This window comes from Colossoma macropomum, unplaced genomic scaffold (genome assembly GCF_904425465.1).
Source record: "Colossoma macropomum unplaced genomic scaffold, Colossoma_macropomum, whole genome shotgun sequence".
NCBI lineage: Eukaryota > Metazoa > Chordata > Actinopteri > Characiformes > Serrasalmidae > Colossoma > Colossoma macropomum.
The window spans coordinates 17,432,856-17,460,063 of record NW_023494800.1 but is presented as its reverse complement, the minus strand read 5'-3'; the positions used below and the strand labels follow the sequence as shown (position 1 = coordinate 17,460,063).

At 38.5% G+C, this 27,208-nt stretch overlaps 1 protein-coding gene across 1 annotated transcript in view; it reads left to right on the top strand.

Moving 5' to 3' along the window:
• The window catches only part of cnksr2b (connector enhancer of kinase suppressor of Ras 2b), a 49,828-nt gene that overhangs the window by 7,709 nt on the left and 14,911 nt on the right, over window positions 1–27,208 (top strand). The window contains exons 2-11 of the mRNA XM_036588812.1: window positions 6,041–6,204; window positions 9,737–9,939; window positions 13,917–14,004; window positions 16,633–16,674; window positions 18,975–19,094; window positions 21,151–21,210; window positions 21,413–21,481; window positions 23,194–23,340; window positions 25,111–25,244; window positions 26,346–26,539. Coding sequence (XP_036444705.1) covers window positions 6,041–6,204; window positions 9,737–9,939; window positions 13,917–14,004; window positions 16,633–16,674; window positions 18,975–19,094; window positions 21,151–21,210; window positions 21,413–21,481; window positions 23,194–23,340; window positions 25,111–25,244; window positions 26,346–26,539 — 1,221 coding nt within the window. The remainder of the gene's footprint in view (window positions 1–6,040; window positions 6,205–9,736; window positions 9,940–13,916; window positions 14,005–16,632; window positions 16,675–18,974; window positions 19,095–21,150; window positions 21,211–21,412; window positions 21,482–23,193; window positions 23,341–25,110; window positions 25,245–26,345; window positions 26,540–27,208) is intronic.

The window sequence follows — 27,208 nt, the reverse complement described above, 5'->3', positions numbered from 1 at the left end:
TAGCATATCTATTGTATTAGGTCATTGATATATGACATCTTGGCATGAATATATTTATGGCTTGACCTGTAACAGGACATGGCATGAAACTAACTGCAGTTAAAACTGTATTTATGACTGTAAATATTGCAGATATATTGTACTCTGTGCAATGTTGTATAGTTTCATGAAAGCAATTTGATCAAATCAAGTTCTGGAACTGTTGTCAGTCAGGGTTAGACTATACTCTTGGCATACTTGATATCGGTATTAATCTTCAAAAGTGTTTTTGGTTAAACTACGAGGCATACTGGTATAAAAGTGAAAAAAAAAACAGAAAACATATTTTAACAGACAATTACACAGAAGCCTCAACAACTAAATGTAATATTTTTTTCTGTGTTTAGTGTATCCATCCTTTGCTTTTAGTACAGCTTCCATTCTCTTGAGGAGACTTACTTCATCAGAAATGTTTTACCATGCCTCTTTTAATCACTTCTAGGTTCAGTCTTAGAAGTTGGTTGCATTTTCTGCTTTTCACAATCAAAGTAATCCCAAACACATTCAGTGATGTTGAGGTCTGGAGGTCTGGAGGTCTAGGCTTCTGTGCTTGACTTGCAAATCATCTTAGTTTATGTCTATTTCCTTTTCTCTGTAACATCTTCTCATCAGCTACACCTCCTTTCAGATATAGTGTTCAGATAGTGTTCAGTTGTCCTCTCACAGTGGAAGGATGAACAGAAGCTCCTGTGATTTTTTCAGATCTGAATCAAGAGTGGAGCCCCATTTTCTCCTCTTTCTAAGTTAAGAGCTTTAAATACTGTAATTAGATGGTGACAGTTTTGGTGGTCTACCAGGTCTTGCACATCTTTTATCATAAATCTTTATCTTTTCCTTTTCCTTATGCACATTGATTATCTCATTTCTAATCTCCTCAGAAATATAGTAAATTTATACACCTAGTATATATACCCATAGTATTTGTGTGTCCCCTTTTAAAAATCTTAATGCCCTTTTTTCCCTGCCTGGTTGTAAATATCCATCTCACTGAGCAGTCCTAAGCTTCCAATCCCTCTTTCAGTTCTGGGTCACTGTAGATGCCAGATATGAGATTCAGGACAGCTCTGGTTTTTTGGGTTAAGGGCTCAAATGGACCATATCCTAATCTGCCTTGGACTGCTATCCATACTAATATTAAACACGCCTCCTTTAACTCGTCACTCACTCACTCACTCACTCACTCACTCACTGAGTCCTCTTTGACTCTGGATGGGTGACCAGTCCATGTCTTTTGAAGGAGATTTGCGACCCAAATTAACATGCCGCACTCTTCTGCGTGACTTTTAGCGCAGCTTAATCACAGTAGCTACAATTACCAGCAGCGTGATGCCCTCCTAATCAGTGAGCTCCCTGTTTGTGTACACTGGCTCTCTGTGAGGGGCCCTGTCTCTCTCCAGAGATTAGCTCATCTGCTTCTCAAGTGCTTGGTAATGAACTGCTTAATGTAAGAATGTCTGAGCCTTATTCTTGGGAGTATTCTTATAAGAAAGATAAGAAACGTCATTTCATGACAAGTAATTTTGGGCACATCGCTATTTTATTCTGAGAAATATTTAGTTTTTTCTATAAGATTCTGCGCAGGTATGGAATTTTGTGCGTTTGTCTAAAAGCACACAGTTAACTGAGGTTTAGTTTTTTGAACCTGTACTACAGTCGTCAAGCATTTCTGCATGAGCAATCCAGCACAAACAGCACAAATCCATCTGTGAATAGTGCTTTGATGCAAGTCTTTGATGCTGCCAAAAGCTCTGATTGTTTGTTGACTTATTCGTCTATTCAGGCATAAATCATACATATACGCCTCTTTTCTTCAGTTTATAATGAGGTCCTAATCAAAGTTCCTTGTCCCGGTGTTGTTTCTATAGCAACACAGAGTGGCAGACTGTGATGATTTCTTTCGTTTCGGACCTGGTTAAGATAAGCCCTGGTGAACGGGCTGATTTGTTAAGCCCCTCAATCGGATGCGAAGCCACGAAACCTCCCTTTCAGCTTCTTATCGTGTTGTTACTGACCCAACTTTTTCTTCACGCTCCATTAGGCTTACGTCTCGGCTACAAACTGCAAGAGATTAAGCACCTGATCTGAGCTCTGATTCCAGCGATCCATGCCTTGTTCTACAGCTTCCCCCTTTTGTTAGGAAGTTTAGGGGGAGATAAGAGGAAGAAAGGAGGAAGAGAGCCTGGGGGAGAAGGCATATGAAGGGTTTGGGATGGAGAAGAGGGGGAGATGGACAGATAAGAAGGCGGAAGGAGTAGGAAGGAATAGTGGGTAAATAATGATGAGAGGAAGAGTGACAGACAGTGTTCTGGCTGAAATTCACTTTCCAGTGTGCCAAACAGCGGTGGGCGGATTGTTGCTATTGATAGTATTGGTCCTAGCGTTTGCTTTGGCGAGTCTCACCTAAAAAATATCAATGGCAGGTGTTTTCTTTTTTTTGTTTTTAAAGGTCTGGAGTTATTATCATCATTTTGCTAAACTATGTAAATGTAATTGCACAATAACATGATTAATTACATAGTTGGTACATTTACATTTATATTTGCTTTTCATTCTGTATTGACAGGTTCAAGTCTGCGCTTCTGACTTTCTCTGTTTGTCATAATAAAATATCATAATAAAAGTAATTGGACAGAATTTTCCTGAGCAACGGGTGAGAAATAATTGACATCAAGTTTACATGCAGGTCAACTTCCTTTTGTTATCACTGACAATTATGACTTTTTAGTGTCAACCAGTAATGTTAATATATATTTTCTATTGACAATTTTAATGAATGTGCATTTGAAACTGAAATGTAAAAAAAATAAATTATTGTAGTGAATGAATTTCAGTCACTTATAAAGTGAACTGTTTGCCCCTCTACTGTCAGTGGAAGTTTTTAGTCTATAAAAGTTTTGACAAGTAGGTTTAATAAATGCCTTTATCCAATTGCAGTATGCATTCTTAATGCAACTTCCAGCTAATGAGATGTTTATGCACTGGCCATGCAGTATTTTGGGGGAATATGTAATATAAAATTTAATTTCTGTTTCTGCCAGACTTACTTGACTCAGTTGTGCGATATGCAGATTTTTCTTGGTCCTCCAGATCTTGTCTTGTCTTTCAGACAGTAAAAATTACAAGCAGAAAGTGTTTACATATCTTTTATAGTTTTATTCTGCTGTGTAAGAGTCAATAATCTTTAGTTTCAAATCTGTGACTTTCTTACCAAAAAAAAAAACCTTCCACCCTATCCCTCCATGCCTCATACAGGGCTGAACGATTTCGGGAAAATATCTAATTGCCATTTTTCTGACTAGTATTGCGATTTAAATCCAGCAATTTTCTATCAATTAATTTTCAGGCCTGTTTTTTGCCAAGAAGAGCGGAATATACACTTTTTCTGGCAGGCAGTTTGAATGCTGAGTGCGTCAGACTACCAGGTAGTTGTGATGGTTGTGATGTCACATATACAGAACATGGGTGTTTTGTAGCTTCTGATTGGTCCAGCTCATCTACAAGCAGTTCACAACCTCTGTGTTATTGTCAACATTGTTGATAGTGTCATATATAATAAAAATTGCAGCTCTTGCAATTTGAAAACTGTAGTCTTTCAAATTGCAATTTCAATAAAAAAACAATCTTTCAGCCCCAGCCTCATACTTATAAAGTCATTATCCAGATATATAATAGCAGGTTAATTTAGTCATGTGATAGACATTATTTCTTGAACCTATTTATTGATGAGCACAATTTTGCAATAGTAGGTTGGTGAACAGGCACGTACAGATTTACATTGTGCAATTTAGTTAAGCCAGATGCAAAGAATATCAAATATATTCTATGGATGCTTGTATTTACAAATGTGGATCATAGAAATTATGCCAAATTCCTCAGTATATGTGCATATGAAGACAATACAGGTATCAGCATTAGTATCACAAGGCTATTCATATTACTGGTATCTCATCTAAAAAGAAGATCTGTATTATTGCCCATCCCACGTGCCAGCATCACTAATACTAGTGTTGCACATCAGGTTTCCCTGTCTATACTGATCAGATCATCAGGACTGCTTTTCATTATCATCCTGTCTTTTGTGTACATGAATGTACGAGAATGTTGCCGCCTCGAGCAGATCACACACTTGTTCTTGCGCTTTGCTTGAATGCGGCTGCTGGCTGTGTGTGGGAACGGAGCACATGTGTGGAGCGAGTAAATATAGCTCTGTTTAGTGATGCTGTCCTTTTCATTCGTCGAGTCTATGAGGGAATGAAAAAAACACCCCAGGAGGGTCAGCGTATGGAAAGTGGGTGGTGTGTGTTTCCTTGGCAACCGTGAGCTTCTGCCAAACACTTCTACCCTTAATGATGACAATAGTCCTTCAAATCTATGGATGTGTGTCCATGACAGCAGGACATTTCTGTGCATGCGTGTGTGGAGTTGTCTATGCACTAAGTGAAGAATGTTTGAACAGCTGTGTGACAAAGCCTTCACATCTCCCCCTGCTGTGTCCACTGCAATATATGTCTCTGTGTGTGTGTGTGTGTCTGTCTGTCTGTCTGTCTGTGTAGCTGTGTGCGTTAAACGCTGTTGTGTGAAAACACCAAAGTGAACGTTCACACACACTCTCACAGCTCCCACGTGAGGAGACGTGTGTGTGTCAGGGGAGATTAGAGTTAGTCCACCTTCGTGCTTTGTATGTGTGTCCACTCTTGTTTGGTCAGAGCTGCGCGCAGCACTTCAGAACCTGCATTACTGCGCTGAATTTGTTCATATGCACATCATTTCCACATGAATGAAATATATTACATCAACACAATTATTAACAAAAGTAAGTAAACTGAAAAACTAAAAATCCATCACATTGCTTTTGTCAGCGTGAGCTTTGTGGCTCATCTGTGGAAACATATCTTCTCCTCTGTTTCTAGTAGTAGTCAAAATTTTGGCCTAGTATAAAAAAAAAAAAACTTATTTGTTTAGAAAAATTGAATTAGTATGTCAAAATTAATGACTTTTTTCAAAATATGATGGATATATTTTAGCACATTTTAGTAATTTAAGGTAATGCTTTATTTTCGTCTGACATACCATATCAAAATAATGAGTTTTTTTAGATTTCAAGGAAAGTGACTTGGAATAATAATTAATTAATCATTGCTGGTGATTATTTTGAAAAATGTAATTTTTTGATATACTATGCCAATATTTTGAGAAAATAAGTCATTGCTTTGACATAGTAGATGACTAATTTGAGAAATATTTCATATTTTTGAGATACTAAGTCAATATTTTGGGAAAGTCCATCTTTATTTTGAAATACTAAGTCAAAATTTTGTCATACTGCTGGCAGAAACAGAGTAGAAGAAAATAATGCAGGTGATTTTTTTTTCTCCTTTATCTGAAAGTAATAGACTTCCATACCTATCAGAACCTGTCAGCATTCTTTGGAAAATGAAAGAAATCCTCTCTAGGATTTGAAGTGTTTACATCATTCTACAAAATCTGTTCTTTACTGGAGCCAGTAAACATAACTAGGATTAGGCATTGTAATGAATTGTGCATTTGCCTGTACATGCTGGAAATTATCCTAAATAATTTAGGTCTGGCTAAACTCATACAGAGTGGGACTTCTTCAAAGAGACAGACAATTACAGTGTAATCCATACAACCATAAAACTATGTTTTAAAAGTATTTTTAGTTCAGAATTTTTCCTATTTTATAAATTACAACTGAAAATATTTGACATGTATTATTCAGTGTTTGATTTTTCTGCATTTTTTGAACAGGGCTGTCCAATGTGGCCCAAAGTTGGCTCTTAAGACTTATCTTATTTTGTAGAATTATTTGGAATGTATGATATTGTAGAGAAGTAGCACCATACTAAACTTATATATATATATATATATATATATATATATATATATATATATATATATAAAATAATAATAAAATAAATAAATACAATAAAATTTGTTTTATATTATTGAAAATATGTAATATGGGTATGCTCTGTCACAGGTCTGGACGACTGTCTGCAGCAGTACATCAAGAACTTTGAGCAGGAGAAGGTGGGCGGGGAGCAGCTGCTGCGCATCACGCATCAGGAGCTGGAGGACCTGGGCGTGTCCCGCATCGGCCACCAGGAGCTCATCCTGGAGGCTGTGGACCTGCTGTGTGCACTGGTGAGCACACAAACGCGCAGACAACATAGTGAACATGTTCTCTAACACACTAGTGGGCTTCATCCAGATGTTTTTGTCTTTGATCTCTAGTTCAGGGTGGTTGGGTGTGAAGTGGATTGCTGTAACTGAGTCAGAAGCTATGGGCTGCTGATCAGAGCTTTGCTCGCGGGCACAGCTTTATCTGGGACAGGGTCAGTGTCGCTCTGTCAGTGCCAAAAGCTTTTGCTGTGTTGTTAGTTGTGCGGATTTCTGTGCTTCTGTCCGCCTTAGTGCTTTCAGAAGGTTCTGAGCATCCACTTTGTTGGTGGAATTGATTTGGCTGAGGCCCCTGACCTCGTTTATTCCACACTGCCGCTCTGTTTATGTTTTTTTGATGAGTTGTAATTGATATTAGCCAAAACAAACATTTTAAATCCCTGAAAATCCCAGGGATTATCCCCCTTATTTACTCCTGTCACCCCACACACTGCCGCTTGCAGGCTGCGTCCCAGCAGAGCGTTTAGAAATAAGGACGAGAGAAAGCAACATACACAGGGAGGAAGAGAGGGAAAAAGAGAGAGAGAGAGAACAAAAGAAAGTGAGCGTGGGAGAGCGGATGGAAGGGTGACAGGAGTAGAGGCGAGGGAAGAATAACAACAAGAAACGAGCAGTGTTAGACAGAAGCTTTGAGCCGCCGGAAGATTGGGATTGAAGGAAGAGAATAAAAAGCATTGGAGGACGTGGATATGCTAGTTTGTCCCTTTTGCGTGTTCTCCAGCCCCGGCCATCAGTCAAGAGCTTAAGCCTGGCCTTCTGCGCTAAATGCCCTTATGTAATGCTACTTTAGGTGGGTCCAGTGTAAGGCCCTGCACTATTAAATATGATTACTCATCCCTCCCCCCCGCTGAGCCTTTCACATGACGCACACCCACAGGCTCTCATGTGCATCAGAGCATTGTGGTAGCGGAATGTCATGGCCTTGCTGCACTTGTACAGTGACAGCTCAGGGTTTGCCGGGGGAAGGGAGGGGGGTTGTGCTTGTGCTGGTGTTTGTGGGTCAGTTTATGTGCTGGGTGCTTTCTTACACTGGTTTTGGGAAGCATTAGTCCTCTCTGAGCCCTGCTAGTGCTGTAAATCTCTCACTTCTCAACAATTTGATTCGGTTGTGATTCTTTAGGAGACTGTTTAGTGCATCAGGAAGTTTCACGTCACTACAATTCCATACAGTTTCATTCACATTGGTTATTTTGGTACGATTCATAAGTACTGAAAAAAATGCTGAGTACATAAATATGACTGGAGGAACTAGTAATGCTGCATTGAACATGAACATTGGTGCTGTGAGCAGCCATGTTCATTTGACGTCATCTGCTGAGCTCAGTGTTGAGGACATCATCCTGACTTGCTGAGGTGGTGTTTTTGTGATTTTTCCTAGTACGAGGTGCAAAATTCGGAGTTACAAGCCCCAGTTGAGCACAGCATTAGTAGTGGAATGTAGACAGTGAAAACAATACACCCACCTTTACATTCTCAGTTCATTTCTTTTTAAGAAGTGACATGTTTCAATATAAATAACATAAAAAATTTAAAATCTCAAAAAATGAGTGCACAGTTTATTGAATATTATATCATAATATTATTATCATAATATGTTATAATCGATTTTACCATTCCAAAATCAATGCAGTCAAATCACCATCTTCATACTGACCAATTTTTGTGCCTCTATATGTTTGTGCAGGTGAGCTAGCAGCTGAAATACATTTTTGTAAACTGTCTGGTAAATTTTTTTGGCCAAAAAATTAGTGCATGTTTCACTGAATATTAGATATCACTTTATCTGAAGGCTGCCTACATAGGGACTTCATAACTCAGAAAGATTACTTTACAAATACCTTATTAAATGCTTAGGCAGGTAGTCTTTAAACAAAGTCTTAACAAATATTATTATAATTGATTGTAATCTATTCTAACATTTTAATATCTAAGCAGTTAAATCGCCACCTCCAGATCATGATGGATCAATGCATTTTACACCTCTAAGCAGCACACAAGCAGAGCTCTTCTGATCTACCAGTGTCTGAGCTCTTCCACTGTGACATCTTTCCTGGGATTTTTTACAGGCTCCTCCATTCATCAGACAGAGGAAGCACTGAGCACCATCCAGTTTGAAAGTTAATTTTGCATGATGAGCTCTTGTACTGATGTAATACAGTATGTTAAGTAGACTACAGAGAATGTGAATGGTACCCTCACTTTACATGCAGTATTTATGGAACATGATATGTGCAATATTTTGCCCAGGTTGAGTGGCACATTGTGAATGTTTCCTCAAGCATTTTATAACTTTCCTTCATACTCATGCAATGTCCCAACACATCAGCTTCAGAAGGCTCGTAATGGAGCATGTGCCTCAGTCTGACCCTCTGTCCTGCTTTATGCTTACCGCCAGCCTTTCCATTATTCACAAGCACTCTCTGGACCTCATGTATTTCTGTATACGTGCCCTTAGGTGCCTGACTAAATAAGGCTAGTAGAATCTTCTCCTTGTGGTTAAAGTGATAGTTACACAGTTTTTCTCTTTACCCCAAATGTAGTTGATTAATTAAGACATTTTCAGTGTCTGAAGTTTGCTTCTTTAGTTTTGCACTGGAGCTACAAGGCTAATGCAGCTAACAAGTACGGATATCTTATACTTTGCCCAAACTGCTTACTTAGATCATCCCATATGTGCCTCAAACTGTGTCAAGTTGTAAAAGGGGAATGCCACTCACTTTTCAGAATTTCTGCATACCCCAGTCATTAAGAATTCTGATTGGTTTGATGGGAAATGTATTCCCTTCTAGAGAAACCTACTGAGCATAGTTCACAGCAGTGGTGATAGGAACCGAAGCACTTAATACCTTTAAAGCTTGCCTGTCAGAAAGTTAATAAATGAAACAGTCACAAATATTTTACCTGGTGCCTGAGGCATTGTTTTAGGACAGTTCTCAGACAAAGTCTTTGCCTAAAATGTATTTTTTAAATCCATTTGTGATGGAAACATTGCCTAAGGCAAAACAGTACCCAAAGACAATGCATTTTTTTAGCATTACATATAAAAACTCAGGGGTTCACTGTAAGTTTACGCATTTTGGATAGTAAAAAAGTGCATTGTAGACATCATGACCCCTTGTTCCTGTCTCCACACTGTAAAGAAAATCATAGTCAATATGTTTCTCTACAATGATTTCACATCAAACTACTCTGAATAACTTTGTTTACACCTTTACAATTGAATTATGCAGAAATTATAAAAAAAAATCAGTGACAAATAGTAATAAAATATATCTTGCTTATGTGGTTTCTGGCACCGTATAGTATATTTTATCTATGCGAGTGAACACAAGTGCAGACAGAATGCGGTCTTCACAATGGCTGCTACTACTGGTTATAGCCATGTAAGATACTTTTGTCCATTGAAAATGACACTTTTATTTGCTGAACTATTGCTTTAACAAATCCGTTTGGATTTCATATTGACATGTATCTCTCTTTTCGTGGCCTCTCTCAGAACTATGGTCTGGAGACAGAACATCTGAAGACTCTATCACATAAGCTCAACGCCTCCGCAAAGAACTTGCAGAACTTCATAACGGGCCGCAGGCGAGGAGGCCACTACGACGGCCGAGCTACACGCAAGCTCCCCAACGACTTCCTCACCTCCGTGGTGGATCTTATTGCTGCTGCCAAGAGCCTTCTGGCCTGGCTAGACAGGTCAGCCCTTGCCCACACAGAAATACACACACACACACACACACACACACACACACACATAAACATGGTCCAACACTTACTAATGTTTAAACCCTTAACAACCGGTGGGCCCAAAGTTTTATTACACACTTCTATAACCTAAGAATAGCTCCATTCGTCCCTGTAGTTACTGAATTATAAACCTTTGAATGAAATAAACCTGGAATGTTAAGGGGGTAAAGATGTTTTTGGCAAAAAGTTAAATTTACACATTTTTCCTTTATCTCAAATGTGAGTGATCAGCCAAGACATGTTTGGTGTCCAAAGTTTGCTTTATTAGATTTGTGCTAAAGGCTAAAGCAGCTATACAGAAATGGAAGATTATTCACTACACCACCAATTAGCATCATGCAAGATGCGTGCCTGAAATCGGTTCACACAAAGTTCAGGTTTCAAGATAGCTTTTACTGCTCTTTTTAGCTATGCAATATACTTTTGTTCATTTTTATTAATGCCATGCAGTCAGAAATCACATAAGCAAGTCTAATTGAGATTACATAAAGGAGACATATTTTAGTCATTTTCATTCAATTATATAAAATGCCCTATGCTTGTTGAAAGAGCACTGTGAACAGTATAAGACAAATAACACCTCAATTCAGTCTTTGTATGATATATTTTACCCTATCATTTACTCCTCTGTGAACAAAAGGTAATTACCTGTGTGTTTATTTTGTATGCTAATGACCACTGCTTCCATTGGCTGGCTTAGTTGAAGGGGGTGAGTGTAAGGTTTTTACAGTGTACTGTACTTTGGTGGAAAGCTCAACAATTGCTGGACAGTATAGAGAAACATGTTCAACTTTCTTGGCTTGTTTACACTGAGAGCTAGATGCTGTCACTAAATCATGTGCATGTGCCACCCAAGCATGCACTACACAGCAGTGTTTGATGCAGAAACCTTGTATTTCATTTTGTAAGAAGCCCTTGGCTAATTTCCACTAGCCTGGAAACAAGGATTTCGGTGTTATGTTAGCTTCAAGCTGACAGTGGTAAATATGCATTTCGTAGCAGATCCATAGATTAAGAGCACATCAGGCATTACATTACTGTTTACATCACTCTCTTGTCCATCAGAGAGGTCCATTGTACCAGCGGCTGCGGTGGTCAAAGTATGAAGGCTGGTTTAGTGGGCATGATTATTTGAGCAGGACAGAACATTTGTTCAGTGTGTGGCAACAGTTCCTAACAGTCTGTAGAATCACATGTCTTCTGTAAAAGGGATGTACTCTTTTCTTGGATGTAGACACAGTGACGAGTAACATACAAGTGAAGTTTTGTTTGTTATGACTCCTTTAACAACCTGAGACTGAGGAAACTGTGTGATGATTTAGGGATGCAGTTCACACAATGCTAACTGGTGGGATGTTACTTCTGTTGCTTGTCAGCTAAGTTAGCCTCATTGCTCTAATGCAAAACTAAAGATGCAAGATTTGTTCATCAAACATGTATTACCTGATTGACTACACTCAGTACTATGGGGAAAACTGTGCAAGTTTGATTTTTCACCAAACAATCCCTTTATTCATACATATGCAAGTACAGTGTGTAACCAAAGCACTCCTTGCTATTGTCCTCTTGGGTCATGTGATTACTTACCCTGGCTAAAAGGCTCTGTTGTGAAGTGATTATCAGTGGGGTCATGCGCAGGGTCACTGAAAACACAATCATGTTGATTTTTTTACATAATGCTTCGGAGCAATCGGTTGATAAACAAAAGATGAGCAAAGCTCTTACGTAAGAGCCTTCTGTTTGGAGGAGTTGGTCCCGAAAGGAGCAAGCACACCGGCTTAGAGCTCGTGTTGATCCGTGAGGAGCGTGTTTGTGTGCATTATTCAAGCTCTCTGTATTAGACCAGTCCATTGGCTCTTCTGCCTAACAGCACATACTCATAACTCCAGAGAGCAATTAATTTCCTGTTCCATGTCCCTGTATTATGGTGGGCCTGGCGGGGCCTCATTCTCATTCAGTCTCTGAGGACAGGATGCCAGCAGGACGTGGCTCAGGGCCATCACTTAGCGCTTATTACGCCCTCATTATAAACTATGACAAGGGATCCCACAGTCATGAATATTGTATATGCCGGCTCACTGCCTCCTCTTTGTTGTCATCATGTGCTTACGTCCCTGTGTCTAGATACAGACATCTCAGACACTCTAATACTGTGCTGTTAGTAAAACAGGCTCTAAATGCATGGAAGTACACTACCATTCAAAAGTTTGGAATTACTGATTATATCTAATTGTATCATAAACAGTGTAGATTTTTTTATGTTATAACCTGAAAAGGTGTTTCATGCTTTATTCAATGTTTCACATGTTTTTATAACAACAGGATTCATTTATTAATAGTATACTATATTATTACTTTCCCTCTTTCTCTCAAAATCAAACAAACAGGCCCTAAAACACATTTTAACAGTTAAATAACAATAAATATGACAAATATTATTATAAAATTAATAATATTCAGTTCTGTCTTTCAGTTTACATTGATTTTGAGTATTAAGAATATACGATATTAATAATGCAACTCAATTTGTAGTTTAAAATAAAGCCTGTCTTGCTGTGTATCAGAGTTTCATGCACTCAGCATGAATCCAAGAGGACAGAAAATCAATAAAAACATAGCCGCCTTATGCTAATTGTTTTTGTTTACTTTTAATAACCAATAGAATGAATCACTATCACAATTTTTGCACTTTCAGCTCACAGACACTCCAGACAAATAATTTCTAAAAAGATATCTACAATATCTTAAGCAAAAAATTACAAAATTTTGAAGGCGCTAGGTAAATTTTTGATTAAAAATTAGTCAAATTCATCAAGATATAAAATATTTGTTAGGATTTACATGTCAAATAATGGTATATCTGAGTAGCCCAGGGACTCCTGAAATTAACAACATATGGCATGTGTGACCGTCTCTTGTAAGTACTTTAGAATTGCAATTGTAATTGTAATTGACCCAAAATACAAAAAAAAAAAATCCCAACAAGTTTAGGTTTCTAAGGGTTAAAGGGAAACTCACAGTGTTCACAGTGGTGGTGATAGGAACCGGACGTCTGAATAATATAATACTTCTAAAAGTTAAATCACAGTTAGTTATTACACAAAATCGTTATAGTCTCTGATGCCTGAGAGTTTGTATGTTAGGTTTTGGCCTAAAAACGTAATTTTCTAAATCCATTAATGGTGGAGAAGTACATGCAGGGCATTGTAAGACAAAAAAGTCCACAAAGGAAGCAAAAGATCTACCTCTATTTTACCACTTTCAAAACTATTTATAAAACGTATTTGTTTATTTATTTATTTATTTATAGCTTCCTAGATCCATGTAAACAAGTAAGTCACAATGATTTTACCCATTTATCTTCAACCAAATTGGATTTATATAATTGAATATATTGATCCTAAACTCCTGATGGGTAGCATAGTTTGAGTAGTGTGCAAGTCAGGAGATCCTCTGGTGACATAATGACAGTCAGTCTGAGATGGGCATGAGTGCTGCCACGCACTGAGCTCTTTTCTACTGGCCTGTCCTCAGTGAATGTGTGCAGTGAACCAAGAAATCTGCTCGCTCCTTTCTTTCTGCCTTTTCTGTCTCTCGCTCATCTTAGCCACTCTCTGTCTCCCTCAGTGCCTTTTTCCTCATCGTGCGCTCCTTCTTTTCCATGAATTTTTCTCTTTCTTTCTTATATTAACCCCTTAAGCTCTAGTGGCTCGTGGATTACCATGGACAATAATTCTAATGCCCTTCCCACTAAATCAAAAAACACTTATTAAAGCCAATTGACAGTTGCTAATGCAGTTGTTTACCAGTCCAGATCTCGCAAATGCTCAAATATACCTCAGCCATTTTCCATTTTTTTTTACAGTCAACACAGCTGTGGTTAAGAGTGATCTAATGGTTAATTCCAGGTGTTACTTCTTCCTCAGGTCTCCCTTTGCCGCAGTGGCGGACTACTCCCTGACCAGGAACAACGTCATCCAGCTGTGTCTGGAGCTGACGACAATAGTGCAGCAGGTATGCCTTCAAATTCACACCAAAACAACAGTCTTCCCACCATCCCCAATCCACTGAGCATAACCTCAATGTTGATATTTGTGCTTTCTGACCTCAAAATGCTTGCTATTTTTTCCCCTGGAGCTGACGTGGTGATGTATTTTAAGTCCGCGAGGCTACAGAGGCTTTTTAAAGGCACGCTTTTGAGAGCCGGGTGATGTTTTCAGGGCAGAGGATTCAGTAGAAGGAGGACATAGATGTTTTTTTCCTTGCTCTCAGCTCCACGCTCTGGATTGAAATAATGTTTCTGCAGCATGGGGCAGTGCGGCTGATGATGGCCTGGCTCCTGTGGGAGAGAAGAGATAGAAACTGCTGTCCCAGAACTTTGAGTCTATAGAATTAGGACATTATGGTGTGTGTGTGTGTGTGTGTGTGTGTGTGTGTATGTTTGTCCTTGTGAAGACCATATGTCCTCGAGTACAGTAAAATGTCAAAAAAAATAATCTTGTTGAGATTTATTTGAAGCTCTCTCCAGTCCATATATGTAAATTAAACTGCAAAAACAACCCATTTTCACTGTTTTAGTGATGTCATGTAAACCAACACTTTATATATACACTGCTGTTCAAAAGTTTGGAATTCTAGTTCCAAATATTGCTAATCAAAAAGCTTTTTTGGTTATTGTATATCAATATGCTACTATAAATAGATAATTACAGTTTTAATTACAGTAATATTATTTAGTAAGATTTTTAAATTACCATGGTGAAATAGTTTAAAGTATACTTTGTACAGTGGTTTGACCTGTCCATTCATATCATAAGGATTGTTTCAGCCCGGACTACTTTTTAATGAGTCACAATACAGGGCAGCCAATCAGAACAGAACTGTTTTACATAGACTTAAAGACACAGTAATAAAAACATCCTGTTTAGTTGTAAAGGACAAAGAGAGAGTGGAAAATGGATGTAAAAATGAATTTAAACTATTTTTGGTACATAAATCATCATAAGTGGACATCAGGTAAGAAATAAAAAACAATAAAAATGTATGATAAAATATTGTTTTCAAAAAATAAATGAAGAGCAACTTTTTTATTTTTCAGTGGTTGCGGTCTGGGTTAGGATTGGAAATGCTCCGTTTAGCCTGTTTTGTATCTGACTGGCATTTTAAAACTGCTTGACGTGCAAAGTGTGTAAATAGATATTATATAATAGCCCTAATTACTGTGTATGTGAGGCCTCATTGAGATGAACAGGCTGTGGGCTGAGGGAGTCTCCCAATATGTTACCTATTAGTCATAAATACAGTCCTAAAGCTGGACAGCGGAGTTCCTCCTAGAAAGCAGCCGTCTCCACCCACACGTGGTCACGGAGAGCTGATGTCTCAGAGGGATGGAGGGAAGAGCAGAGGAGAGGAGGAAATGAGCAGAGGAGAGAGAGGAAGAAGGGAAGTGTTGCAGCAGCACAATGTGGGTGGACTGACTCACCACTCACTGCTGTCTGAGAGGGAGAGATAGCTCAGCTGCCTCCAGCACTTCAGACAGGGTTTGGCTGCAGGATATGCAGCATGAGCACTACGCATACACAGCATTCCCCTGCCTCACCTGCTTCACCTGGCTGCTCCACTGACTAATTAATCTTTTCCTGTTGGCTGCAAGAGCTTCTGCTTCTTATTATATTCCTGTTACAAATGCACGTGAAATTCTCTGCACGCTGGAAAAAAGGCGTGCAATTCAATGATTCTAATGTGTACATCATTTCCAGCAGGCTTTTTTCTAGTTCATTTTGGTCCATAGAGACCATAGAGAGTCCAACAGATATGATTAAATTATGGAAAAAAATGTTTATATATATATATATATATATATATATATATATATATAGGTGTGAATTTAACGCTATTAACTAAGTAATGTTAGTAGCACTTTTAGAGGAATCTTTAATGAACTTGTCTTGGCCATGCATATTATTATATAGCAGCATTTAATGCAGAAATCTTTACTTTATAAGTAGTGTAAATACCACCTCTAAGATAATGACAGTCTAATTTCTGCTAGCTTTTCTATGGGAATTTCAACTTTATGTATCAAGCTAGCGGTAGGGTCTATTCGTTTCCCCGTGCAGAGTTTAGTACTACTCAGGCCAGCAGACATAAGCAACTTGAGCGCTCACTGCTCCCCCTTGTGGAGAATCTTCAGACTGCTAAACACAGCTTTTCAATGACCTGCAGATACCCTGGGCTTCATTCAAATGATCACTAAACTGATTCATCAAGAATTAAAATTTTAATCAATTAATTTTTAAATTGAATAATCAAGTTTTATCTGATAATTGTGACAGCTATCAGGTCTATATTACATTAACCCTATTTACGTTAAATATTATTCTTAGTGTTGTATTTATTCTCTCTAAAAATTTGATCTCCATCCAGTCAGACATTAGCATTCAGTGACGAGTTTCGTTTCATTTAAGAGGCCTAAAAACGATTCAAAGCACAAGTGTGAAATTTTGCGTGGTGGCAGGAATTCAATCCTTTATTTCTTACTTTTTTTTTTTGAGGAAATCTATGACCTGACCTACTAGGCCCTGAGGTGACAAGGAATAATCCTAATCCTAATGTAAAATGTCATCTCTCTCTCTTTTGCAGGACAGCACCGTGTATGAAGCAGAGAATAAAATCCTGCATGTGGTAAGTGAAAAATTGTGTGTGTATGTGAGTCTCTGTTTGTTTGTGTGTGTGTGTGTGTGTATCTCTGTTTGTTTGTGTGTGTGTGTACGCGTGTGTGTGTATGTGTGCGCGTGTGTAATTTATAGAGCTCTGCAGATTGTCTGTCCTACGCTGCAGTGCCCATCAGGACGCAGCTGCCCTCCTGCTATAAATACCAGGACAGGAGAAAGACAGACAGAGAGAGAGAGGGAGAGAGAAAGAGATCTTCAGCCGCAGCACTGAGAACACTCCTGATAATGACACATACAATTCATATTTCAGTCATACACAGACAAACCGAAAGCGCCAGGCTTTCACACATGGGTAACTGGATCCACACACAGAAATAGAGACAGAATGAGAGACAAGATGGGAGACAGATGAATAGGCTGATGGCAGTAGCTCATGACGGCGATCTGTCAGAGATGCTCATCTGATCACATGACTGCCTGCTCACGTGATTACATCACAAGGCATCAACAACATCCCCGCCGTCTCAGCACAGATGGTGTTTATGGGACGTCACAGTGACCACACAATCAAAAGCTCAGCATATTGCAGCCCAGCAGTGGCTCCTGCTTATGAGAGAGAGAGAGAGGGATAGAGATAGAGAGAGAGAGAGAGAGAGAGAGAGAGAGAGAGAGAGAGAGAGAAGGATAGAGAGAGAGAGAGAGAGAGAGAGAGAGAGAGAGAGAGAGAGAGAGAGCCTGCTTCATTACCTGATCCCTATGTTTGATATGAATAACTCTGTTCTCTTAGCTAGCTAGATAGCATATCATCATATACCATATACCATCATATCAAAATCTTTCCTCCGTTTTTACTTTTCAATACAACCAGCTGCTCTTTACATTGTGTGAACATTTTGTGATTAGTGGACCAAAAGAAAAATGCCTGAATTAGTTTAAATAAAATCTCTAATGACATTGACTTGGTCCCACTTTACAATAATTTCCTGCAATAACTGTATTACTCATTAAAATACATACAACAACAATGTAACTACAGTAATTAAACAAGTGTATCTTGATAATTGTAACAGCATATTTTCTCTTATGTAATTACACATTTGTAATAGGCCACTATTTTTCGAAGACCATTTCTGATTGTAACAAGTGTGTAATTACCTACTTTATAAGTACATGTGCTGTGTCTGCATTTAGCTAGCTGTAGTAGTGTGCTTGTGTTGTGATATGGTAACCTAATCAAAGATCTGGCTTTAAACCATTCTGTAATGTGATGGAATTTACACGGCAACAGCAAATATCTTTAAAAATAACTATTATGCAAGATGAAATATGAAAAGTTTTATTCCAAAATGCAACAAATTCAATTGTAACTTTTTTAAAATAATACGTTTTTGAAAAAAAATAACATCTGAAATGTATACATGAATACAGTGGAAAACACATTTTTTTTTTCTAATAAAGGTGTTATTCATCATACCATTCATATTTCTTGTATGGGTAAAGCCCACTCCTAGCAACGTATGTCATGAAAAAAATAAAAACAAAATTCTTTGAAATGGTCTATAATGCATTTTGCAACATAATCCATGCAGTGTCTGGATTACCTGTTATTATCTGTAATTTCAATGTACCCACATAACAACTACACATGAGCTGTCCACTCATGTTTAAAGTGTAACTTTTACATAATTTAATATAGTTACTGTGGAATATTTGTGTCATTAGTACAGCCAGCTAAATGTTGGGAAAGTTGGCATTCCCTATGCAGATGCTGTGGAAGTCATAATGGTGGGTAATTACACATCTCCTGAAAAACAGCAGTTCATACAATTGTAATTACTCACTCTATTATACATGTGTATTTACATAAGAAAAAAAATATGCTGCTACAACTATAAAACACACTTGAGTAATTACATGAGTAAACATTGAGACTGTGTATTTACATAAGCTGTGCTACACTAACAGTGTAACAGTGAATATATCAGCGGTAGTTTCGGTGTTGCTTTATTCATTGTTAATGTGTAACTGCACATTTATTACAGACACTTAATATAAACATAGGAACAAAATCTATGCCTGACTGTCACAATCTTTCTAGAGTATTACGCTCTTGTTTGCATTGTATTTATTCATCTGTATTCATACATTACTGCTCTGTTGATATTGCACAGTTCTCTGAGGGCATTTCATCATCAGTACATAATGCAATAAATAAAGTTTGTTTTTGCTAATGCACATTTTGTGAGTGAACTGAGACTGACCTAGAAAACCATTGGTGCTGAATCTCTTTTCTTTCCCCTCCCTCTGCAGTGTAAGACGCTGTCAGGAGTGTGTGACCACATCATCACGCTGTCCTCAGACCCCATGGTGTCACAGGCAGCTCATCTGGAGGTGGTGCATCTGGACAACATCAAATCCACAGAGGGGCTGGTGGGTGTGGCTGCATTCATGTGGCTTTGTGAATTACATGTACTGGGGTGTCCAGCTCTGGTCCTGGAGAGCTGGAGTCCAGCGAAGTTTGGTGCCCTGCTCAAACTGCCCTGAAATCATGACTGCAGGAGCTCCCCCAACATTAGCATGAGATTTATTTATCTCCTAGGATTCGCTGTTTTTACCGGACAAAACTTAAGTGGTTAAGCTTTAGTCAGAATGAGTGATAGCTGAGTTCTTTTATGGGTAAGATTTAAAGTGAATTCCATCTGCTTCATGAGGCTAACCTGAATACATTGCCACTGTATTCAGAACCTGCTCAAAGATGTTTTAAACCCCTGTTCTTCCCTCCACAGCAAGATGCAAAACAAATTCCTGCCACAGCTGAATTAGTCTTACATTCAAGACATACCATTATCTATAAAATGACTTGAATGATATGTTATGACCTTGTATGACAGTTCATTACTGTCAAAAAAAATAATAATAATTTCTCCAAAAATCTCCATTCTAGAAAAAAACTTACTGAGTCAGAATCGTTCACAGTGGTGGTGATAGGAACCAGACACCTGGAGTGATTAATACCTGTAAAAGCTCCCTCACATAAAGTTATTATATGAAATGGCTATGAATTTGTTACCTGATGCCTGATGAGACATTGTTTTATAATAGTCTTGAGATAAGATTTTGGCCTAAAAATGTTTTTTTTACAAATGCACTCATGACAGAGGGGTACAGACTAAGTTGTAAGGCAAAATAATCCCCAAAGAAACCTTTTTTTCGTTAGTAAATACTATATTTGTGTTGTAGGCATTGTGACCTCTGGTTCCTATCACCATAACTCACCTAACACCAAGTTTCTCAATAATAAACCATCTCACATCAAACCACTCTGAATGACTGTTAGTTTACATCTCAAAGACTGAATTATGCAGAAATTTAGAAAATGTGTGGAATTCCCCTTTAATGTAACTTAATGTAAAGGGATTTTATTTATTTAGATTTCTTTTTTGTATATAGTGCATTTCTATTGGTCTATTCATTATGAAATTTTCATACAATGTATAGGCCAGCTACTGTATTCAAATAATCTAGACAAATTGGAAATAACAATGTAGATACTTTTGAACTTCAACCTTTTTACATTTTCTTGCAGCAATGATTTGCAAAAATAGAAAAAATTTGAGATTTGATCTGATTTGAGGCAAGTTTGTACAATGCTAACTCCACTTCATAGCTCCAGTACAAAACTAAAGAAGCAAACTTTGCACACTAAGTTTTTACTTAGTGTAGATCAATTACATTTAGGCTAAGGGGAAAAGTATGTCAATTTTGACCAGACTATCACTTTAAACCTTAATGTATGTGGGCTCACACTTCAATCTATCACTCTCATAACTATGTAACTTAGTTTCATAGTAGTTAGCAAATAATATAGAGTATCATAATAGTTAGCAAATAATATAAATTAACTACTGAAAAAGAAGTATTAATAACAAATAGTAAGCCTAGAATTCAAAGGGCTAAACATTAGACTGTTGTGATCAGTTGATTCACAGTTGAAATGTAAGTGGAATGGATAGGGGGCGGTGTGGCCTGCTTGTAGCAGCATGTGAGGCTCTGAGAGGCTGGACGTATTTGAACAGTGACAAAAGCAGGACGAGTGTTGAGCAGCACGTGAGGAGCACAACACGCTACCGCTCCCCTGCACGTCACTGTGCACACTCATCAGCACTTAGTCAAGGATGCTAGTTGTAGTGGTCATGCAAGCTTGGGGCTGTAACGCTTCCACACATTCACACACACACATACTCACATATGCACAAACACATGCTGCAGTTCAATGGAGCCTGGACAGAGCTGGATAAAAAATTTGCTCTCTCATGCTTGCTCTTTCTTTCTCCTCTCGCTGGCTGTTCTGAAACTTGTGTGTCAAAGGCTGTTTGAGTGCATGTATCTGACAGCAGGGGGCTTTGAAATAGAGTAGGAGTGTTCAGCGTGTGTGTGACCGGGATTTTCAGGCAATGGCTCTAAAATGTTCCTCTTCTTCCCCCAGGGCATGTACATCAAGTCGACGTATGACGGCCTACATGTAATTACAGGAACTACAGAAGGGGTAAAAGGCAATTTTCATTATTTCAATAATGAAAAAACTGATGACGTGCTGGGAAATGAGGGTGTAGAGCTGCGTGTAATCCCCCCTTTTTCCACCACTGTCCTTTCTCCATCTCTCTCTCTCTCTCTCTCTCTCTCTCTCTCTCTCACGCTCTTTTTGTCTCTCTCTCTCTTTCTACTTCCTCTCTGTCTCTTTCTTGCAGTCCCCAGCTGACCGCTGTAAGAAAATCCATGCTGGCGACGAGGTCATTCAGGTCAATCATCAGACAGTGGTGCGTGCCATCTGTGTTATTATCACTCTAATTTCACCCTGCAGCCTTTGTCTCATGGCATACACACCACTTACAGACCCCCAACACACATGCAGCTAGCCTTCTGTTAATATTTACAGTGAGGGAAAAGTATTCATACACCTTTTCATTGTTTTTGTTTCATATATATATATATAATTAAGGTTAAATAAAAATTGGTAATTGATAATGGTAAGTTCATGGAACTCCAAATAGTATGACCTAAAAGCAGCAGGAACAGCAGTTACACTGAGAACAATAAGCAGTGAACTGCACCGCAATCATTTCCATTCCTACCCCACCTAAAACTCTTCTGCTGAAAAAGAACCAACACAGATGTACATCTAAAATTTGCTCATATAGAACTTTTTGGTAATAATTCTGCTCATTGTGTTTGGAGAAAGACGAGCTGCATGTATGATCCCAAGAACACCATAAGCACAGTGATGGTAAAGACAGTTTGCCAAGAGGAATGGGAGAAAAAATGAACCACAGTGCTGTAAAAAGCTCATTACACAGTGCTGTAAAAGCTTATGATGTCATGGGCATAGGTCTGTGTTTTGGAGGCCTATGTGGCTCATATGTCTCTGTCCTCACACTGATTTACTTTGATTATATTGCTAGAGGAAATGATTTAATGCATCACGAAAGATTTCACCATTAATCAATTCAATTTGGTTGTTTTGGTAAGACTGTTTTGGTAAGAAGTTTTAAAAATACACTAAAAAATACAAACTTTTACATGATAGTGGAAGCAGGGATGGATCATGGTCTTGCACGTCTTTGGAGTTTTAAGGTTATGAGTACTCCAACAGTAACAGGATGAGAATGAATAATATTTCACGTTCATGAGTTTTTTGGATTTTGAAAAAAAACAAAATTAGCCTTATTAATGTGCAGTATCCTACTGTGTCTACATCATAACTGTTCTGTAAAGAATTGAAGATTTTTGTGTAAAATTCTTCGCTTTTTCTTTCAAGCCAAATTGAGTCATAATGCAAAACAGCAGCAGTCTTACACACATGAAAGGGCAAACAGTAACATCTCATTTGAAAGACACTGAAAACAAAAAATGGGCCTGAGAAAAGATAAAATATGTATATTTTTAGATTTATTTTGTAATTTGGGCAAAATTAAGAACTGCTCATTCATTTAATGTTTACATCTGCTGTGGATTGTCCCAAGTTTTTCACCCCTCTCAAGGCATTCAAAGACACCGGGGCACTGGCCCCAATGGCCCAGTCAGTAATCCATCCCTGAATGAAGTATGGACAGAATTTTGAAGAAGTGTGATTCTTCAGTACAGTCAATCCAAAATTTCAACTTTCAAACAAACAAGCATATGACATTAATGTAATGAATTATAATGATTATAATCCTCCAAAACTGATAGGGCAGACTTGCCACATTCACATTGATGTAATATCCACCTACATTTATAATAATATAGATGCCAAAAATGGTTCTTTGGAGTAATGCCATACAAGAACTGCTTTTGGTTCAACTAAAGAACTGTTCTTTAAAGGACTGTCTTTGCAAATGAGATATGTGAGCGTGAAAAATCTTTTTAAAGTCGAAAAAATCTCCACATAATGTAAAAGTTCTACACCAATTACACATTCTACACCAAATGCATGTTCAAGAATCATTTAAGAACCTTCATTTTTAAAGTGTATATTTTTGTGCTTGTGCAGGTGGGCTGGCAGTTAAAGAACTTGGTGAACTCTTTGCGTGGCGACCCCGCTGGGGTGTCTTTGACGCTAAAGAAAAGACCCCAGAGCACTCTCACTTCCGCTCCTGCCTTACTGAAGAACATGAGATGGAAGCCCCTGGCCCTGCAGGTACAGCTGGCATCTATGTGTGTGTGTGTGTGTGTGTGTGTGTGTGTGTGTGAATAATGATCCATGATGGCCCAGCCCCCATGCTGAGGGATGCTCTGCGTTAAAAGCTGCCTCTCTGCCCTAAGGGCAATGACCAACTGGAGCGCATGGCAAATCTCAACCCATCCTCCTCATTCTCTCCCACCCCCCCACCCCCCCCACCACCATTTCTTTCTCCCCTGGCTCTAATCTGCTGCTCATCCATTTCTGCCCAATCCCTTTTCCTGCTCCTGTCTGTCAGGGATTTAATTATTGGCCAAGGAAAGTGCAGGTTTCACCTACACCATCAGTGGTACATGATGTCCAAACACCTTATTGTACTGTATGTATTCTATGTATATGTCTTGCACATACAGTACTATGTAAAAGTCAGAAACCACACTTCATTTATTTCATTTCCAGCCATTAAATACAAGTCATTCATTTTTCAGCATTAGGGAAAAAGGCATAAACGTATATTTAATAGAACATTACACAGAAGCCTCAACAGCTAAATATAATGTCATTTTTTCTGTATTTAAGTTCGTCTACTCTTTACATTTATTACATTATTTTCAAAAATCATGCTTTTGGTTTTTCAAAGAAATTTGTATTTTTCCACACCTCCAGAGTTCAGTCTCAGAAGTTGGCTGCATTTTGTGCTTCACAATTGAAGTAATCCTGTTTAAATGATGTTGAGATCTGGACTCTGGGGTGGTCAGTCCATTGTTCTGAGAACACCAGCAGCTGCTAGTTTTTTTTTTCTTTTCTATCCTTTTTCTTTTCTCAGTAACAGCTTGTTGACTGCTACACGTTCTTTCAGACTTATAGCTCACAGGGGAAGGATGGACAGAAACACCTGTGGATTTTTTTCCAGATCTAAGCAAGAGTGGAGATTGATTTTCTCCTCTCTCTCAAAGATGAAAGCTTTAAACCCATAAAATTCCAGACTTATTACATACTAAAGCGTATTATTCAGTAGCTACAGGGACTTTAATGCAAGCTGGCTGAGCTATTCTTAGGTTATAGAAGTGTGTAATAAAACTTTAGCCCCCTTTTTGGCCATTTAAGGGGTTAAGTGCTGTTTATCTGATGGTGACAGTTTTGGTGGTCTACCAGGTTTTGCACAGTTCTTAGAAGTCCCGTTTTCTCTATACCCTTCAATACTTTTTGAATATGTTTTTCACTTATTTTCCTTTGACTTTCCTCTTTCTTGTGCGGCTGAATTGTCATATCTAATCTCCTTAGAAGAATCTGAAAAATTAATTGTTTGTTCTTGATAGGCATTTCGACAGGAAAATATATAAATGAAGTGTCTCTGACTTTTGACAGACAATGAAGTCTTCTGTGAAATGAGTGCTAAAGGTTTCTGCTTGGTATCAAATTGTGTACAGTGTAGAAATGTTTCAGCCTTTTTAAAGTTTAAAGGACCTCCTCAGAATGTTCCTAGAAATGTGATTCCAAATCAAAAACACTTAAAAACCCTTTATTTCTGAGATTGTACGGTAAAACAACCTAATGAGACAGCTGCAAAAAAAGAGAGAAGAAAGAAAAGAAGAGGGGGAGAAATAAAGAGGAGTGGATAGTGAAAGCAATAATAAACTCATTTCATGATGCACTCTTTAGGACAGCTATGTTGCTATGACTACACAGATATGAATATTAGCTTTCTCACCTCACAGCTCACCTGTAGAGCAGTAATCTGTATGCTAATGATGCTAATGATTACTGCTGCTTCTGCTCTTCTCTCAGCCCATCATCCCCCCCAGCCCCAGCAGCAGTGCAGCCACGCCCTCCAGCACCCTCAGCACACCATCCAGACGGGACAGCTGCGCCCTGCAGGATCTCTACATCCCCCCACCACCAGAAGAGCCATACACGCCCAGGTAGACACACATCCACACAGAGCCCACTGTACATCACTGCTTCATCAGATGATTTATATTCAAACGTCTGGAATTACCACTACATCCTGCATGCTTCTGTGATGGATATCACAATATGGTTTTAGGAATACTTTGACAAACAGTTGTCAATAAACAAGGTTTGTCGCTACATTTATTAATAAAAGCTAAGATTATACTATGCACTACAGAAGCCATGTCAACAATGTCCAGAAATGGGCTCAAGCTTATATAAAATGTACCGATGCACAGTGGAAATATACTGTGGTCTGACAAGTCAACCATTTAGGTTTCTGGAATAATTGATATTGTAAAAGTAGAAAAGGGCTGTTCAGATTGTTACCAGCATAATGTTCAGAAGCCAGTGTTCGTCATGGTATGGGGGTGTAATAGTACTCATGGCATGGGTTACTTGCACATCTGTGAAGGCACTGTTAACACTGAAAGATGCAATATATACACATCTTAGAGCAACATATGCTGCCTTCTAGATGACGTCCTTTTCAGGGATGTCCATGTTTAATTCAGTATGACAGCACCACATTCTGCACGTGTTACAACAGCAGGCTGCATAATCAGAGTCCGGGTGCTAGACTGGCCTGACCGCAGTCCAGATCTGTCTGCGTTGAAAATGTGTGGCACATTGTGAAGCGCAAAATACAACAACAAAGACCTCTTATGATTGTGCAGCTGAAGACTGGTATAATAGAAGACTGGTAAATATTTCTGCTTTCAAAACTGGATCAACTGGCATTGTCAGTCCCCAACAGATTATCAAATGATGTTAAAGTTCATAAGGTGAAATGTCAAATAATGTGTCTTTGTACTGTTTTCAATTTAATACAGGTCAAACAGAATTTACTAATCACTGCTTTATGGTTTTTCACATATCATTCCAACCTTGGAATTGAGGAATTAATATCCAGAAGTAGTGATCAAATCTTGAAACAGAACTCAACAAAACTATTTACAGTGTAGTGGAATAAAACATCTAAAATATTTTAAAAAGTAGATATCTATACTGTATAAGTTATACAAATCTGTATCCAGGATAGAGACACCCCCAGTTTTTTTCTGTTGTAGAGAGGACACAGGAACAGCCAGTGACATGTCCCAGCATGACGTTGCTAAAGGTTCAGAGTCACCGAACTCTTTCCTGGACCAGGAGTGTCGACGGCACTTTCCTGTGCTGGACGAGGATGCGGTTCTCTACTGCTACGAATACGACCAGAACCAGGGCCCTCCTCCTGTGCGCAGGGACAACACCCCAACATATGGTACATGCTTTGAACTGCTCTCCTCAGTCCAGACTGCTATGGTTTGATGTCTACACCACAGATGCGTATTTCCTTAATCAGTCTCGCTATGGCATAGCTCTGTGGCCCATGTTATTCAGTGAAGATCTTTTCTGTCTGAGCCCTTGGACTGATCTGGGTAAGGGAAAATTGCACTGAATAAGGTGAAGGATTGAATTTACGTGATTCAAACATTTACATCATTTCCACATTTAATAAAGTATTTTATAGTACTGTGAAAAAGTCACAGACCATGCTTTTGCTTATCAAATTTCCAGTCAAAACAGCCATTAAGTAAAAGTTATGCCCCAACAAAAGCTGTTCCCAAAGCTTCCTTTAACTACTGAATAATAAGCCTTAGTGTGTAATAAGCCTGGGATTTTAAGGGGTTAACATTCACACAAGCAACTACCCAAACTCACCTTAGCTGCCTTGCAAATTTCTTTCCTATGTACATCTAAAATGAGGAGAGGAAATCCAAAGAAAAATAAGTGAAAAACTAAGAAAATGGAACTCCTAACAACTGTGCAGGACCTGATAGACCACCAAAACTGTCACCATTGAATAAGCAGTACTTAAAGCTTTCATCTTGTGTAGGGTTTCATGGACTGATGAATCTACATTTGTAATATGGATTATTTGGATCCTGAG